Source organism: Oryza brachyantha, chromosome 5 (genome assembly GCF_000231095.2).
Source record: "Oryza brachyantha chromosome 5, ObraRS2, whole genome shotgun sequence".
NCBI classification, from domain to species: Eukaryota; Viridiplantae; Streptophyta; class Magnoliopsida; order Poales; family Poaceae; genus Oryza; species Oryza brachyantha.
In genome coordinates this window covers 807,937-823,317 of record NC_023167.2, presented here as the reverse complement: position 1 = coordinate 823,317, position 15,381 = coordinate 807,937, and the positions used below count along the sequence as shown (strand labels likewise).

The 15,381-nt window shown below is 40.3% G+C and overlaps 3 protein-coding genes across 6 annotated transcripts; all 3 read right to left on the bottom strand.

Moving 5' to 3' along the window:
- Positions 1-167: 167 nt before the first annotated feature.
- LOC102719207 (cold and drought-regulated protein CORA-like) lies at positions 168-1,418 on the bottom strand. The gene is made up of 2 exons (XM_015836970.2): positions 970-1,418; positions 168-762 (listed from the first exon to the last, which is right to left on the bottom strand). The coding sequence occupies exons 1-2, from the start codon at positions 1,166-1,168 to the stop codon at positions 464-466; spliced, it is 498 nt and encodes a 165-aa protein (XP_015692456.2). The 5' UTR covers positions 1,169-1,418; the 3' UTR covers positions 168-463.
- Positions 1,419-4,738: 3,320 nt separating this feature from the next.
- LOC102721272 (glycine-rich protein A3-like) lies at positions 4,739-7,104 on the bottom strand. 4 transcript variants are annotated; one of them, XM_015837443.2, is made up of 3 exons: positions 7,036-7,104; positions 5,896-6,242; positions 4,739-5,324 (listed from the first exon to the last, which is right to left on the bottom strand). In XM_015837443.2, the coding sequence occupies exons 2-3, from the start codon at positions 6,218-6,220 to the stop codon at positions 5,050-5,052; spliced, it is 600 nt and encodes a 199-aa protein (XP_015692929.1). In that variant the 5' UTR covers positions 6,221-6,242; positions 7,036-7,104; the 3' UTR covers positions 4,739-5,049. The 4 variants fall into 4 exon arrangements, with proteins under 4 accessions (XP_015692929.1, XP_006653982.1, XP_015692928.1 ...); XM_006653919.3 differs by having other exon boundaries at positions 4,740-5,327; XM_015837442.2 differs by lacking the exon at positions 7,036-7,104 and adding an exon at positions 6,750-6,897 and having other exon boundaries at positions 4,740-5,327.
- A 2,304-nt stretch (positions 7,105-9,408) lies between these two features.
- On the bottom strand, positions 9,409-12,983 carry LOC102718928 (protein NETWORKED 2A). Its single transcript, XM_040523890.1, has 2 exons — positions 9,751-12,983; positions 9,409-9,646 (listed from the first exon to the last, which is right to left on the bottom strand). Exon 1 carries the CDS (start codon positions 12,888-12,890, stop codon positions 9,756-9,758), a length of 3,135 nt encoding a protein of 1,044 aa, XP_040379824.1. The 5' UTR covers positions 12,891-12,983; the 3' UTR covers positions 9,409-9,646; positions 9,751-9,755.
- Between the last annotated feature and the right edge of the window lie 2,398 nt (positions 12,984-15,381).

The window sequence follows — 15,381 nt, the reverse complement described above, 5'->3', positions numbered from 1 at the left end:
CGGATCCTACTCCTCCGATTCTTTATTTAACATTACTGACTTTTAAAACTGATTTTTTTATTTAACATTACTAACTTTTGAATCTATATTTAACTGTTCATCTTATTTAAAAATTTTATGCAAATACGTAAAACTATGATTCAGGCTTATAGTGTCGCCATCAATTGAGAAAAGAGCATGACCAAAATTCTCTCTTGACAGACCAAAACATGGAGTATGAGCACAGGAAAACATGGGGACATCAAACACTGATTGCGATTGGCACAACTTACTAACCATCAAACCATGTTGTTACTCAAAAGAGTCTCAAGACACGAACTGGAGTAGTAATTAAGCTGTTAATATACACATCACACTATCTAAAAAAGATAATATACATATCGAGTTTAGTGCAATCAAAATTATATTCTGCAAACCCAAGATCAGATATCTATCACTCGCACTTGCTGCACGGTGATCACCGTTAATGGTGGCCATGGTGACCGTGGTGGCCTCCAAACCCGTGGTGACCGCCAAAGAAGCCGCCATGGTGTCCGCCGTGGCCGTGGTGACCGCCGAAGAAGCCGCCGCCGTGGCCGTGATGGCCGCCGAAGAAGCCACAGCCGTGGCCGTGGTGACCGCCGAAGAAGCCGCCGCCGTGGCCGTAACCTCCATGGCCGTGGCCGTGGGAAAGCTTGTGCGCGCCGTACGCCGCGGCGGCGGCGGCCGCACCTGCTGCTAGCATCGGCCCCATGTTCCCTCCGCCATGGCTGCTCCCGTAACCTGCATCGATCACCAATCAGAGCGTCCTTAATGATCAAGCTGGACGAGCAGAGTCGCACCATTCTTGTCTGAATCAGGTCCGGAGCACGATCGATAAAGATCAAAACTTTCCATATCATAGAAACTACTAAATTGGACAATAATTTTGATCAAATTGAACTGGCTCGTCAGTAGTGAATCGGACGGGAAGAAGAATCAGACGCATACCTTGGTGTGGCGCGGATGAGCCGGGGTAGCCTGCGGGAGGATAGCCATAGCCATAGCCAGTCGGAGGAGGAGGATACGCCGTGGGCGGCGGCGGATAGTACCCCTGCTGAGGAGGATACCCATATCCGCCGCCGCCGGCGACGCCGTGCATCAGGTTGGAGAAGAGCCCTCTATCCTTCTCATCCTTGGCCCCTCCCATCGTCGTCGTCGTCGTCTGATCGCCGCCGCTAATTAAACTGTCCGGCCAACAATTAACAAAGAAACCGGAGGAGAAAGCTGAGGTGAATTCAACAAGACGTGCGGGATATATATGGCGGCGATGGCGGGTGGCGCGTGGACGGCGTCGATCGGGCGGGAGCAGTCGGAGAAGGAGACGATCAAATCAAACAGAGAGCGCGACGCGGCTAAGCAAGCTGACGAATTTAGTGGATCGGTTGGGGCAGCCGACTATTCCCAGGACGGACGGACAGCGATCTTAACGTGTAGTATTTATGGTGTTAATTTAGTCTTAGTGATTTGGGTTTTAGGATAGGGACAGGTTGATGCTCTCTTGTTATAGTCTGTACTTATCCACCCCCGTGTTGTTATGTTATCCCGCTTGGGGCTTTGGGTCTAAGGTAGCTAAGCTCCTTTTTCTCTGTTTTGCTTGGTCTTGTAAAAAGCTTTTTTCTGGCTTTTATAAAAAGCTGGGCCTTCGGCAAAAATTAGTCTTAGTGACGTGCCGATCTTGACTTTGTGGTGTTAATTTACGTATGGGCTAATGGGCAGATGAGAAAACTTTTTGGTAGCTGGGATAGAACTTGCGCTGCTCGTTCCAAATATTTTTGTTGTAATGTTTGCTTTGTTATCGAAATACTCTCTCCGTTTTGGTAGTGGATGGTACTATGGCCTAAAGTTACTGCAGCGCATGGTATCAGCTAATATGGCTAATGCAAAAATCAATAGAATAATTAGTAAATTGATCGGTTTCTCACGTACATGGTGTCTTTGTGAAACCATTTTGATCTTTTGTTCCCGACATGTTATAATGTTATATATGTGTTTTATTGCTTCGATAGCTAGGCTACAATTAATTTACAAGTAAGCTAGCTAGATAATATGAACTCTTGTGAAAGCCGTGAATTTATTCATGCTTCATACGTCCTGCTTCTCTATTGGTTTAGTTCTGCTACAGGATTTGTCACCTTAAATGCACTTTTCCCTCGGAGGTTGTCAGAATTATTTGCAATAGACTACGTTTGAGACTTGAGAAGGCCTTATCAATGAAATTTGAGAGATTTTTCTATATGCCACTAAAATTAGACCGGTTTTCTTATATGCTACTAGAAATTGGCTCTTCTCTTCCATGTAATTGTTTTAAATTTTCCCACCCCATTATGCCACTACCGTCGATTAACCGTTAGTTATCATAAGTCAATGGAAAAGACATATTTGCCCTTAAAGGAAAAAAATCATGTAACTGTCAAAATTCTATTTCTCATATGCTATATCCAACCGCTCTATTAGTAATAAATTGTGTTATACCACAACAGATATCAATTTGGTGAAGACTTTTTAGTCTTGCCTAAATTTATATAGATGTTAATGAATCTAGACATATATATTATATACATTCATCAATTGATAAAGTTAGGCAAGGCGAGAAAGTCTTATCAAAACAGAGGTAGTAAATCTTACCGTTGGCAAGGCTAAGAATATGGAATTAGGGTGATTGTTTGGCTTTTAAAGAAAAAAATTAAATAATATATTTATAAAAAATAGTTCGTGAATAAAACTTTTATATAGTTGTTCATAACGATCCAAAAACAAGATTAAAAAATAAATCACAATGAAAAATTCTCAAAATCTACTCCAAATTGAAGGTTAAAAATTCAATTTTGTGGCTTATAAACATAAACAGAAATGAAAAGATGAACTTGATTAATTGTTTGGTTTAAGAACTTACCAATTATTTTAGCGTGGGTTTTATAAATAGATGGTTTCAGAATTGTAAAGTTTATTTCAATAAAGAACCAAACATGCTGTTTATCTTCCTTTTTAATTAATTGTGATAATCTCGAACTGTGCCCTGTAAAACTGTATATAGACTTAACTTTTGCTGATTAACAAAGCGGTGCAGCTCTCCTAGCCTCTTCGAATCAGATGCGCCGGAAATCTGTGTGTCATTGTCGGAAAGCAGAGCAGAAATGGCGTACTTCTTCTACCTTTTAATCACAAAAGAATGTTACTTTAGGGATTTGTACACTCAAAATTGGCTACCTTTATTAAATGAGTGTATGACATGAGCCCTTGTAAGTGACTGCTTTAATCGTATCCGAGAATGTCTACAAACATCTGTTTATTATTAGCTCTTTTAGCGATGAAAAGATGCGCTAATGTTTCTTCCCAGCATTTGTAATAATTGTGCATATTATTATTTACTCTAGTTTGTTTACTCTCAAGCCTCAAAGCAGTTATTTATTTTGGGACATAACTTTTAGCTAAAATAGTTATTTATTTTAGAGCAGAGTAAGTATTGGTTTGACAATGAGGTGTTCATGATGTCTTCTTTAATATCTTGATATGACGGCCTAGTCTTGATACGTTGTTATACAGGCAGGCAGGGTGTATATATGTTCACACGCAGTTTTATCTTTTCGTTTATGTTTATGCTTGTATGTCGAATTTAAATTTTTAATCTTAAATTTAAAGTTGATTTTAAGGGCTTATCGAAGTTTATTTTCTACTCTTGACTTATAGATCGCTAAGAACACGTATATAAAAGTTTTATTTATAAACTATTTTTTCTTTGCAAATAGGTGAGTTGCCAAGTGTTAGGAATGTACGCGTTTGTATTGATTTTCCTTTTTTTCAAAAAAAAAGCCCCAAAATCATCGTTATAACATTGTTCCTTTCGGGTGGCCTATCTAAATTTATTAAAAAACATATGCTGATATTATGTTTATATAATGTTTCGACGTGAAAAAAATGTCTATGGGTGTATTCTTTTTAGATTATTCTTCGGTTTTTGCGCACATATTTTTCAAACTATTAAATGATATATTTTTTATAAAAAAATTCCGAAGTTCATCATTTTATCTTTACAGAGTAGATGTTATTATCTATGCTATTAAATAGCTATTAAAAGATCAAAGCAATCTTTTATCTTTTATCAGAACAAGAACAAGAACATAGTCTATATGTCAGGCGTATAATTTTTTTGAAAAAAATCAGTAGTGGTCAACATCATATCTTATTGATATTGAAATGTCCAAAACAACTTGGTCTTGTGACTAGGAGAGTAATTATTAGTGCACTCGGCAAAGAGAATATATCTATCTTCCTAGGCTATATTCTTTTTCAGCCCAAGATGATTTATTATTTGATTTTTATATCTATTTAATGGCATGAACATTATAATTAGCTATAATAAATTAAAAATATATATTTTAGAGAAGTTAAGATGATAGACATTTTATAAAATTATTTTTTAGAAATACAGTAGTTTAAAAAGCGTCCGCGCAAAAGCCATAACCACGTTGGTAAATACATTGCTCTTTCGAAAAAGGTTCATCAATGCACAGTTGCACTCTTTTATTTCAAGATGCTCTAATATTCTAGAGAATATTTACATGAGAAAAATTATTTCAACATAATAATCCGGGTAGTCTATGAGGTCCTCTCTTTCATGCAAATCCAAAATTTAAAAACATAAAAGTTCACAATAAAAAACCAACGGTTATGTCCCAAAATCGCTCCCAGAAGTCATGCCACAAAACTGGTCCCAGTGTCCTACCGGTGACACGCACCTTGGGCCAGCCAAACCAGCATTGTTCAGCACATCATATTGATCAGGCAATAGAACATCCATAAGAACACCTCTGTGCATAAGCGTCAAATGATATTTAATTAATTATTGCCAAACCATTTTGTCACTGAACCACATACTAGAGTACCAAATTATAGAGAGAGGATGGGGGGCATCCACCCTGCTTTAGATACATCCAGAGAGGTTTAGGCTTATAACCAGCCGACCACAAGCAGTTGAGTTCAGTGAGTTAAAGCCTAAACGGAGTTGAGCGTATGATCAAATCATGCGCATTACTTCCACTTCTTGAACTTCCCGCCACCGAACATGCCGTGCCCGTGCTTGCCGTGCTTGAACTTGCCACCATGCTTGCCGTGCTTGAACTTTCCGCCGTGGCCGTAGCCACCATGACCACCATAGCCACCATGGCCATAACCTCCATAGCCCATGTGTCCACCTCCACCATGAGAACCAGAAGAGATCTTGTGTACTCCGTAGGCCGCGGCAGCCGCAGCAGCGCCTCCAGCTAGCATTGTTCCCATGTGTCCACCACCGCTACTCCCATGACCTGCTGCAGATTGCATTAAGAGACTCTGTAAGGATAGAATGCTGAGGACAGAGTTACACCATTTTGCTAAACCAGTTCAATGACTGTAAAAAACACTTTCATGGCATCTACACTGGAATGAAGCATCAAGCACTGCACAGGGAACCACAGTACTCCAATTCAACTCAATCTAGAATTTCACACTCTATGTGCAAAATGCAGAGGTGTTTGCCAGAGTTCAAGAGGAACCATAGTGCGACGTAGACGAAAAAAAACTTACATATTATGGCATCTAAAAATTGGAATCTAAAAATTGGAGAGGGTGCATCAAGCATTGAACTATTGAAGTGCTAAGAACAGTGTTCGTCATTTGGATGGACTTATCAATGCATAATAATACTGCAATTCAGATAAAAGTTTAACATATCATGGCATCTATTATAAGAGATATATCATAGTACAACAGAAGGGAACAACCACAATTCAACTCAATACCGAATATGCTTAATTCAACAAAGATAATTCTACAACAATAACAATGACACAGCACAGAACCTTAATAGCATATAAATAAACAGAAAGAATTACATACCCTGGTGCGATGAGCCGGGGTAGCCAGCAGGAGGATAGCCACCATGTGTAGGGTACCCACCAGGTGGAGGATAGCCACCAGGTGGAGGATAGCCACCATGCTGAGGGTAGCCATGCTGAGGAGGGTATGCCCCAGGTGGGGGAGGGTAAGCCCCATGAGGAGGAGGGTACGCCCCCGGAGGAGGCGGGTACGCCCCTGGAGGAGGCGGGTAGCCCTGTGGAGGGTACCCCTGAGGAGGATACCCATGGCCACCGGCAACGCCATGCATCATGTTAGAGAAGAGCCCCTTGTCGCTCTCCTCATGCTTGTCCTTGCCACCTCCCATTGTCACCCCCAAGCTAAGCTATCTGAACAAAGAACAGGCAGTGAGTAAACTGAATTCTTGAAATTGTGGTGAGATGACCCTCTCTCCGTTCTTTTAACTTGATTTTGATTTTTATCAGATTTTTTCTCGGTTTTTACGTACACGCTTCCCAAACTACTAAAAGGTGCATCTTTTGTAAAAAGTTTCTATATAGAAGTTTAACATTTTACCTTTCGGAAACAGATATTTAACTTTGCAGTAGCTGATTCCATTATATACACCATTAAATAGCTACCACAAAAATCAAATAATCTTTCGTCTAAAAGCTGAAAAGAAAATCTAATAAATATTGTTATCTCCGATGAACGCAACGGCAGCTCCATATCACATCTTAACTGGGTACTAGGTAGTAAGAAGTAGTTGTACCCACCTACCAACCTACCAATCGGCTGCAAATTGTGAACTGCAACATGCGAATACTCAACTCAGTCAACGCGTGACAACTAATTGTACCGTGACAAACGATGGATGCCAAAACTGATTCGTGTACCTAGATGATTATTCCACCATGAAACTGGGGAATTTTTTTCTAGATCTCCACTAGCAACAAGAACAGATCGAGGGCTAGGATCCGAAACACTCCTAAAGGATGAAACTAACACAAGGCCATGCGATCCGTCATGCATCAATTTCGACCAGATCGACCAAAATTCCCCACCACGCCCATGCATATATCATACCCCGCCGATTCCACCGAAACACGCGCAGCACCAGACGATCCTACCACTACTAAATACTACAGATGAGGAGAATTGCGATTGATTTCGGGGGCGTACCAGACGACGACGAGGAGGAGAATCCTGAAGACGAGGAGGAGGACGAGGGTTTCAATTCGGTGGGCGAGGTGAGATTTGATGAGATGCCGCCTCCGCCTATATAGGAGGGGTGGGGATGGGGAACGCGCGCTCGCGCGTGGAATCTGTCCATTGGGGTCACTGCCGCGTGGGCCCGCCTCAGGGGGTGGGGTGAATCGGATAGGCTTTGACCTCGTGCGCCGCGCCACTGCCATGTGGGGCCCCGCCCGCCACCCAGAGCGCGTGGGGAGCGCGTCGTGGTGGATCATTCGGAAAAAGGCAGGCAACGCGGCGAAGGCAGCAGCAGCAAGGCGAGGAGAGAACCGACGGTGGTGGAGTGGTGGGCCCACCGGGGAGGATAGATAGATGCTAAAATAACACTTTTATTCTTTGATTTGTGTCCAAGCGTTTGCCTATCAAAAACTTAAAAATAATTAAAAATATAGTCAAGGGTAAAATATTGTTTATGTTTCTATCATCTAACAATAATACATGTTTTTATCGTCTAACAATAACAAAAGCTTTAATTATAATTTTTTTTAAAAAATAAGAGTCAAACATTATATAAAAACTAAAAAATAAATTTATTTTAACAAGCTCAGAGTAGATACCGTTCTCCAAAATTTTTTATTAAATAAATTTTTTAATAAATAATTTTATTACTAAACCATCGAATAAAAAAAATTTAAAACCAAATCTTTTGATCACGCCAGTGTGGATGACGTGGTGAGACAACATTGCTATGACATGGCAAGCCATTTCGCCACGGGAAATATTTTTCCGAAGGTTCAGTAGTAAACTTATTTATTAAAAAGGTTTAAAAGTTAAAAAAATTTCTCCCGCATCGCTTCACCGTGCCGTTGAGCTGCGTGCGAACGACGACGTGCAGCCACGTGGCAGGGGATCGTTTGTTTGTGGGCCTAATGCTTGGCCCACGTGAATCATCAGTTTTTCTCGACGGTCAAGGTCAAGTTGAGGGGATCGTATCGTAGTGAGGAGAGGAGAGCTCGCCACTCATGGCCGGCGGTGGTTGCCGCCCGCAGGCGCAGCCGCAGGTGTTCGAGGTGATCCGCTTCCGCAATCCGGATCCAGGCTAGGCTTGGTGGTGGTTGCTTCAGCCCCCACGACGGATGGGGGATGTTGAGGAATGCAGGGGCCACTAGCCGACGTCGCGGCGCCACTGCCCGAGACCTGCTCGGCGGAATGCCTCTCCCACACAGGTGCGTGTCTTTGCTCGAACACAGCACGGAGTTTTATTATTTCTTAATCATGCGCTGTTATCCTTAGAGACCAATGCAGGTTAAATTTTATGACACTACATGCAAAGGATGAAAAACTTCTGATTGATTGATTTCACAATCTGTGCTGTTCTGCACATAAAAACACTGTCCTCTCAGTGTGTACTTAAAAATGCCTTAAAGCGCACAATATGGTGCCCCCCCTTACAGAACATAATATTACAGGTTAAAATCTTTAATCTAATACTCCCTCCATTTTTTTCATATGACGCCGTTGACTTTTAGCTTTACGTTTGATCATTCGTCTTATTCAAAAAAAATATATAACTAATTATTTTGTTATAATATGATTTATTATTATATGAATTTTAAGTATGTCTTGTAATTTTGCATATTTGGATATAAATTTTGAATAAGACGAATGGTTAAACGTGGACCTAAAGGTCAACGGCGTCATATATAAAAATATGGAGGGAGTATAACAAAAGATTATTCTTTTTTTCCTTGAAAGGATGAAAATTTTCGTTTCAGTGATCTCACACGATGTTCAACAGATAAAAATAACGTATTTGTGAGCTTTTTGCTATTTAGGCCACGAAACGATATGACTTCCCTATAATGGACATGAAACCACTGGCTTTGCTAAAATGTCTTTGTAACCGGTGACACATCTTTATAATGGCCCTACCGATTACAGTGGGCTATTTTATTTTCTTTTTCCCTGTAAAAACACGGGAAAGGTCCTAGCTACCCCTTTTGAGAGAGTAACATACCGATCTGTATGTACATAATCATTTGAATGTTTTGAAGCGCAGTGCTGCTGAATTCATCTATCATGGAGTGTCATGTAATATACTGAATTCATCATTTGAAGATTTTGAAGCGCAGTGCTGTGCATCCACACAAAATATTACAGTGAGGGGGTAGTTTGGTCCTTTACAGTGTTTTTATACAGGGAAAAAAAGGAAAATAGTCCATTGTAACCGGCATGATCATTATAAATGTGTGTCACCGGTTACATGGTCATTTTAGAGAAGCTCATGGTTTCGTGGCTATTTTAGCGAAGCCACCTAGTTTATGGCCAAAATACCAAAAAAAACTCTGTATTTATTTGCAAAGCAGTGAGCAGTTATGTGCTTAAATGTGCCTTTAAGTATATCGTATAATGTCATCTTTCAATACAACCAACTGTTTAGTAAACACTAATAAGTTTCTATGAATACTCCACAAGGTGAATGGAGCCATCTAGGGTATTGGGCTACAACATGTCATCATAATGTAGTCTTGTTTGCTTGGCCTGCTGATTGTTGTACAGCTAATTAGCTCAATGAAGAATTTGGTTACATCCAGAAGACCTAATCATCAAAACAATTGGCGGGTTAGTCCAGCAGGCCACCAACTGATAAGAACATAGCGAAAAATTTAATTACTTATGCATTTGACAGATAAACAGAAGTACCTAATTCATTTAGTGAAAAATACCATGTCACTGTGCTGCTTCTGAAGTGCTGGACTTACACATGCCAATAATGATGACTTCTTTTTCTTGGCTGGAAAAAGGAATAGCCGAAGTGGCACTCTTGTTCTAGAGGGTGCATTCTTCCAGGTGCTACTACCGTTGGTCTCAGATAAGCTACTTCTCTTTACTATCTTTTCAATGACCTTTTCAATTTCTTTATGGAGCCCTTTTATATGATCCAGACCAGACTGCAGTTCATCGGCAACCTTGTTGTTCTCCTGCTTCATGTTCAGAACCTCCCCTTGAAATTTTGCAGCCTGATATGAGGTGAAATGAGCTCCTTCCTCAGGCTCTGCACCAATCTCCATGGCTGCTTCAATTTCCTCTTGTATGCTGCAAAGTGAAGCAAACCTATACTGGAGCTCCCCTTTGAGCATGGCATTCTGTTCCAACCATACTTGTAGTTCAATCTTGAGTTCCCTTAGTTGTTTCTCCATGGTATTTGATTCAACTTTTACTGATGTAGCATCTGCACGGCCATTATTTGTCTTGAGCTTCTCCTCATCTGTTATCTTCCCAATCTCAGGTTGTAGCTGCTCATACTTGGTCTGAAATCCTTGGATCTGTTGGAATGATGTGCTGAATTTCATCCAGAATTCTAAGTTCTCCTCTAGAAGAGCATCAATGTCTTGTCTGAACTTCTCTTCAAGTGGTGAGATGTTATCCATCTGGACAACATCGATCAATTTGATGTCCTCCAAAATGATGTTTTCCTGATCAGTTATTGTATCATGCGATGCATCACCCTCCATAGGGGATTCGAGAATTATTCTGGAAATGGAGGAAACACTTTGTTTCCTTTGATGAGCAGGCGAGAAGCTTGGGGTCCTTCGGTGACCCCTGAATGTCCTGCTTGATGAACTGAAGGACGTTGTTGGGTTCATTTGATGGCCATTTCGTGATACATCTTTGTTGGTTGCAGAGTTCAGGAGTTCATGCAGTGACCGAATTTCCTCATCTTTCATTGCATTTGCATAGCGTAGCTCATTTATCATGGTTGTCATCTCATTCAAACGTTGTTGATTCTCTGTCTGAACTTCTGTAATCTTTCTCTTCGCATTCTTATAATTTCGGAGTATAGAGGTGTACTCGGTTAATAGTATTTTTTCCTTATCTTGGAGCCCACTCATAAGCAGCTGCTGTAGTTTAATCATGTGTTCCTCTTGATCCCCAGCCTCATCAACTTTTCTACTAATAGGAGCAGTATCTTCTACGATACGTGAAGTGTCTGCTTTATTCATCTTTTGTTCTGAGTTGCCTTCAAAAGTGCCATCAGCTGATATTGATAAATCTTTCTCATTCTCCTCTTTTTTCGGATTGCTATCTCCTCGGCCATTGGAAGAAATATGATGCAAGTGTTCTAATATAGGCTTCTCATGAGAATGTACAGTACATTCCTGCATGCCGCTCCCATTGTCACTAGCTACCTCAAGAGTTTGAACTTCTTCAGGAGCATGATCTTCTCTTCTATTGTTATGATCACCAAATGAATCGCTATCTGCATTTCCTGCCTCTTCCTCGTTTACTGATGCAGCTAACAAGCTAGACTTACCTTCAAGTGCACAACACCACGGATCCTCTGAACCTTCTGCATTTCTCTCAGGGTAACCACTACACGAGTGGGCATCATCACAGAGTCCTGCTGGCTCCGGTTCTTTTGAATGGTCAGGTAATTCGTCTACTTCATGCTTCCCTGCAGATTCATCTGACTGAGGATCTTTTTCTGAGTTTGGTGTATCATATTCACTTGATGTTTCCATATCAAGGGATGGTGTTGTTTTGTCAGTCAGCATGGGCACAGAACTATCTTGGTGCTCAACAACAGGTGACCATAGCATACCTGAAATGTCACGGTACATAATTATTGTTTCAGTGAAATTTGAATGGACTATAGTTCCTTCTGCATGGAAGGAGCTCTCAATGTTCTGAACTCTAACCAAATGCTCTTCTGCCTGCTTGAGCTTGCTATTTAATTCACCTGGAACACTGCTTATTGCTGCCTTCTCTTCTTCCAGCTCATGCAAGGATTTCTCCAGCTCTGTGTTCTCGAGACACAGCCTGTTTAATTGTGCAGTCTGTGATGAAACCATAAGTTCCAAATCCACAACTTTATTCACTAGTGCATCAATTTTATCTGCCATCTCTGCCACAGAGGCTTCACTGTCTTTTTGAAAGTATTCTTTGATCTTATCTACTGTTGCTTGCAGTTCAACTTTCTCGTAATTAATAGAGTATGCACCATCTACCGAATTACTAGCATCATTTGTCACATTCTTGCTGGAAATTTTTCCTGAACCTGTGCTCTCTAAAAACTTTCCTGAGTTTGGTAGGGATTTGCCATGCCCTCTCATAATATTCTTCAGCTTATCTCTGGAAACCTTGACTTTCTCTGACTCAATCTTTACCTGACTGAATGATAACTTTTGTTGTTCCTGCAATTTGATAATGGTCTCTTCACAGGATTTAAGGGCGGTTGCTGTCATTAAAGCTCTGGCTTCATCATCTTCAAGCACTGCACTTTCATTGAACTCCTCTTGGAAGTAACAAACTTCTGCCTGCATGTCGTTTATTTGCTTTTCAAGATCCCAGTACTTTGCTATTCCACTCTCATAAGAGCTTTTGATGAACTCTTTCTCAGTCTGCAGCGCTAATATCTCTTTCTGCAGTCTGCTTATCTCTTGTTGAGCATTCTCGTTGTTGATTTTAGCTCCAGAATTCTTGCTTTCATCTTTCAGTCCTGATTTCCCTCCTTTCTTCTTTTTCATCAGTCTTTCCACCGTTGACTTGTGGATTTTGCGAGGATCAACAGCTGTAAATGCCTTTGGGAGATTGTCATCATCCTCTTCCAGCATTGAGTACTGGACCTGGTCAGGAAAAGCGGTTGCAATAGTGTGGTTTGCTTTGTGCAGCTCTCCTGATATGTGGTCGTAGCGTTCAGCAAGGGCTCTGTATGCCCGATATGCCTCTTCCACTGAACTGATGACCTCTGGTCGTCTCTTGTAATACATCTCTGCCCTTTTTGCAAATGAATCAGCTTCCTCCCCAAGGAGGAAGAGGATGAATTTGACCCTGTCCTCCATATCTGCACAGTAATAACAAAGTCAATAGAAACCACGCTGTGATGTTTAACAATTTGAAAGAAAGGGAAAACTGCTAAAACATGTTTTTAGAGGATATTACAACAATTCTAAAACTTTTGCTTGGTTTATGGTGTTGATATGGTTTGCCCCTTTACTTTATGTGCTAGTCTTGTTTGAAATCTCTGCTCTTTTTTTTTATCTGTATGCTTATGTACATATATTTCTCATCAAGAAATGTGTTAGTCCAAGAACATTAAGATTGGCTGGGAAAGCATATTATGTCCTTCTCTGCATGACTTTCATACATTATACATTTAAGTTGAATTGCTACTGAGCTGAGCAGTACATATATCCATTTGATAATAACACCATGCAGGCCAATGCAAACAAAAGCTACAATTCAGAATTTTTTTTCTTCATTGGTTGGTTTCTTTTTTTCAGTTTGTACAATAAAGCTTCAAGACAATGAATATGAAATTTGTCATATATCAGTAAATGTGTCTTGCTCTCTTTTTTTTCTGGCTATTTTTATTTTTGAACGAACCAGCAGCCTGTTCTGAACATCATTTCTTTGACATGGCATCTAAAACCTATGGTATTCCCCTCAATTTTGTGTGACAAATTATGACCGTGATACTACAAAATTGTTTTCCTCTGTGGCTGTGCAAAAATGCATCTGATTTCAGCTATTTTTGCAAACTACTACCTCAAATAAAATAACTTGGGATCACAAATAACGACTCAATCTGAAATCGTTTATTTTTCTTCCCTCTTTGGATAGGGTGTTCTATATGCAGAAGTTGATGCATACATATGGAGTGAGATGGTGTGATGAAGGAGACAAACCATGGAGATTGTTGTCCAGCCATTTGGACTGCTTGGTGCGGACGTGACTCGCCCACCACCACGAGTAGGCGTTGCTCGCCGCCCGTTGCAGCATCCTGCCCTGGAATGCCCTTGAGAATTCTTCAGCCGGTTAAGCTCTACTTACTTCTCATGCTTGTAACCTTCTTCACCTTTCCTGCATGCAGAACAGAACAATCCTTTTCAAAAATGCATGCATCAGCAACCATACTGTTGCTTGTTGCATGCACAGGGATGAAGGAATTGGTGCAGAGGCTGATGCTGCCAAAAACAAACGCCATGGAAGGGAAGGGATGTTGAGTACCTAACATTTGCTGCGCCAAGATGGAATTTGCTGCTCTGCTGACAATGGATGATGGTTTGGAGAAAGAGACGAACACAATGTAGCAGGTCATGCAACGTGGATGCTTCATGCTTTGGCTTGGTGGTAGGGTAGTGGAGAAGAAGTGGCTGGCCTCGGCAGTCACTGAACGGTGGGTCCCCTGATCCTGGTCACGGCGGGTGATGCTCTGCACGTCGATGTGATGACTACGTTGGCCCAGATGTTGCTATGAGATGATCCACGGCTGCGGTTTTGTTTTTTTTTTCCTTTTCTGTTCTGAAAATCATGCAGCTTTCATGTCTGAGCCCCTTTTATCTAGCAAGTCTTTCATTGTGAATCGGAGCTGAGGGAGCAGTAAAGAATCACAGCTGAACTGCGTGTTTTCAATAGACCATTGATGATGGATGATTATTATTCGAGGGCGTAATCAAATGGATTAGATATTAGAAAGTTGATCTTTTTTTAAAAAAAAGTTCTCTAAGAAATGACAATGAAGAAACTTTTCTTTAAAAAAATAAAGCATGCACATTCCAATAAAAAATAATGGACAGTTTCGACTTTGAAGCACCAAGTTTTGACCAACAATATTGTGTAAATATTACATTTATTTACCATCAACGTTGTAGTACTATATTTGTAATTTCAAGTTTATATCGTTCCAACATATAAGCGTAACTGGTTTTCTCTACGTCGAGACGTGCATGCATGTATATATACATTAACTAGCACATCCCCCTCCAAATTTTATTTATTTTAAATTATTCACCATTAAAACACCCAGCCACGTTAGATACATGCATACATACACCAAGTCAATCTAGACAAGAACGTGGTTATAGCCCTTTCTTGGTCTCCGTAACACTAGGTGTCTTATATCCTGTAACAGAGGAATACTTTATTAATGTCACCGTTAAAAAGCAATTTATTAATATCTTATATTTAAATTTAATAAATTTGGTGTTGCTTAGAAATAATGGTCAAATGTAATCCCTTCTTGACCAAAACCGAAGAGTTAATGTGAACATGGCACTTTACGAGCTTGCTAAGCATGCCCAGAATGGATAATTGATGACACTACGGGGGTGATCATGACATATTTACACGCCAAAAATAATTTATAAATAATATGTGTTCTCAGTGATCTAAAATCAAAGCCTAAAAAATAAGCTACGACAAAAAAACTTAAAATTAGCTTCAACTTTAAAATTAAAATTTAAACTTTGACTTATAAGCAAAGCAAAAGTGAAAAGATGAGGTTGTAAGTTTATGGTCATTATTTGGGAGCATGAATGAATTAATTTATTA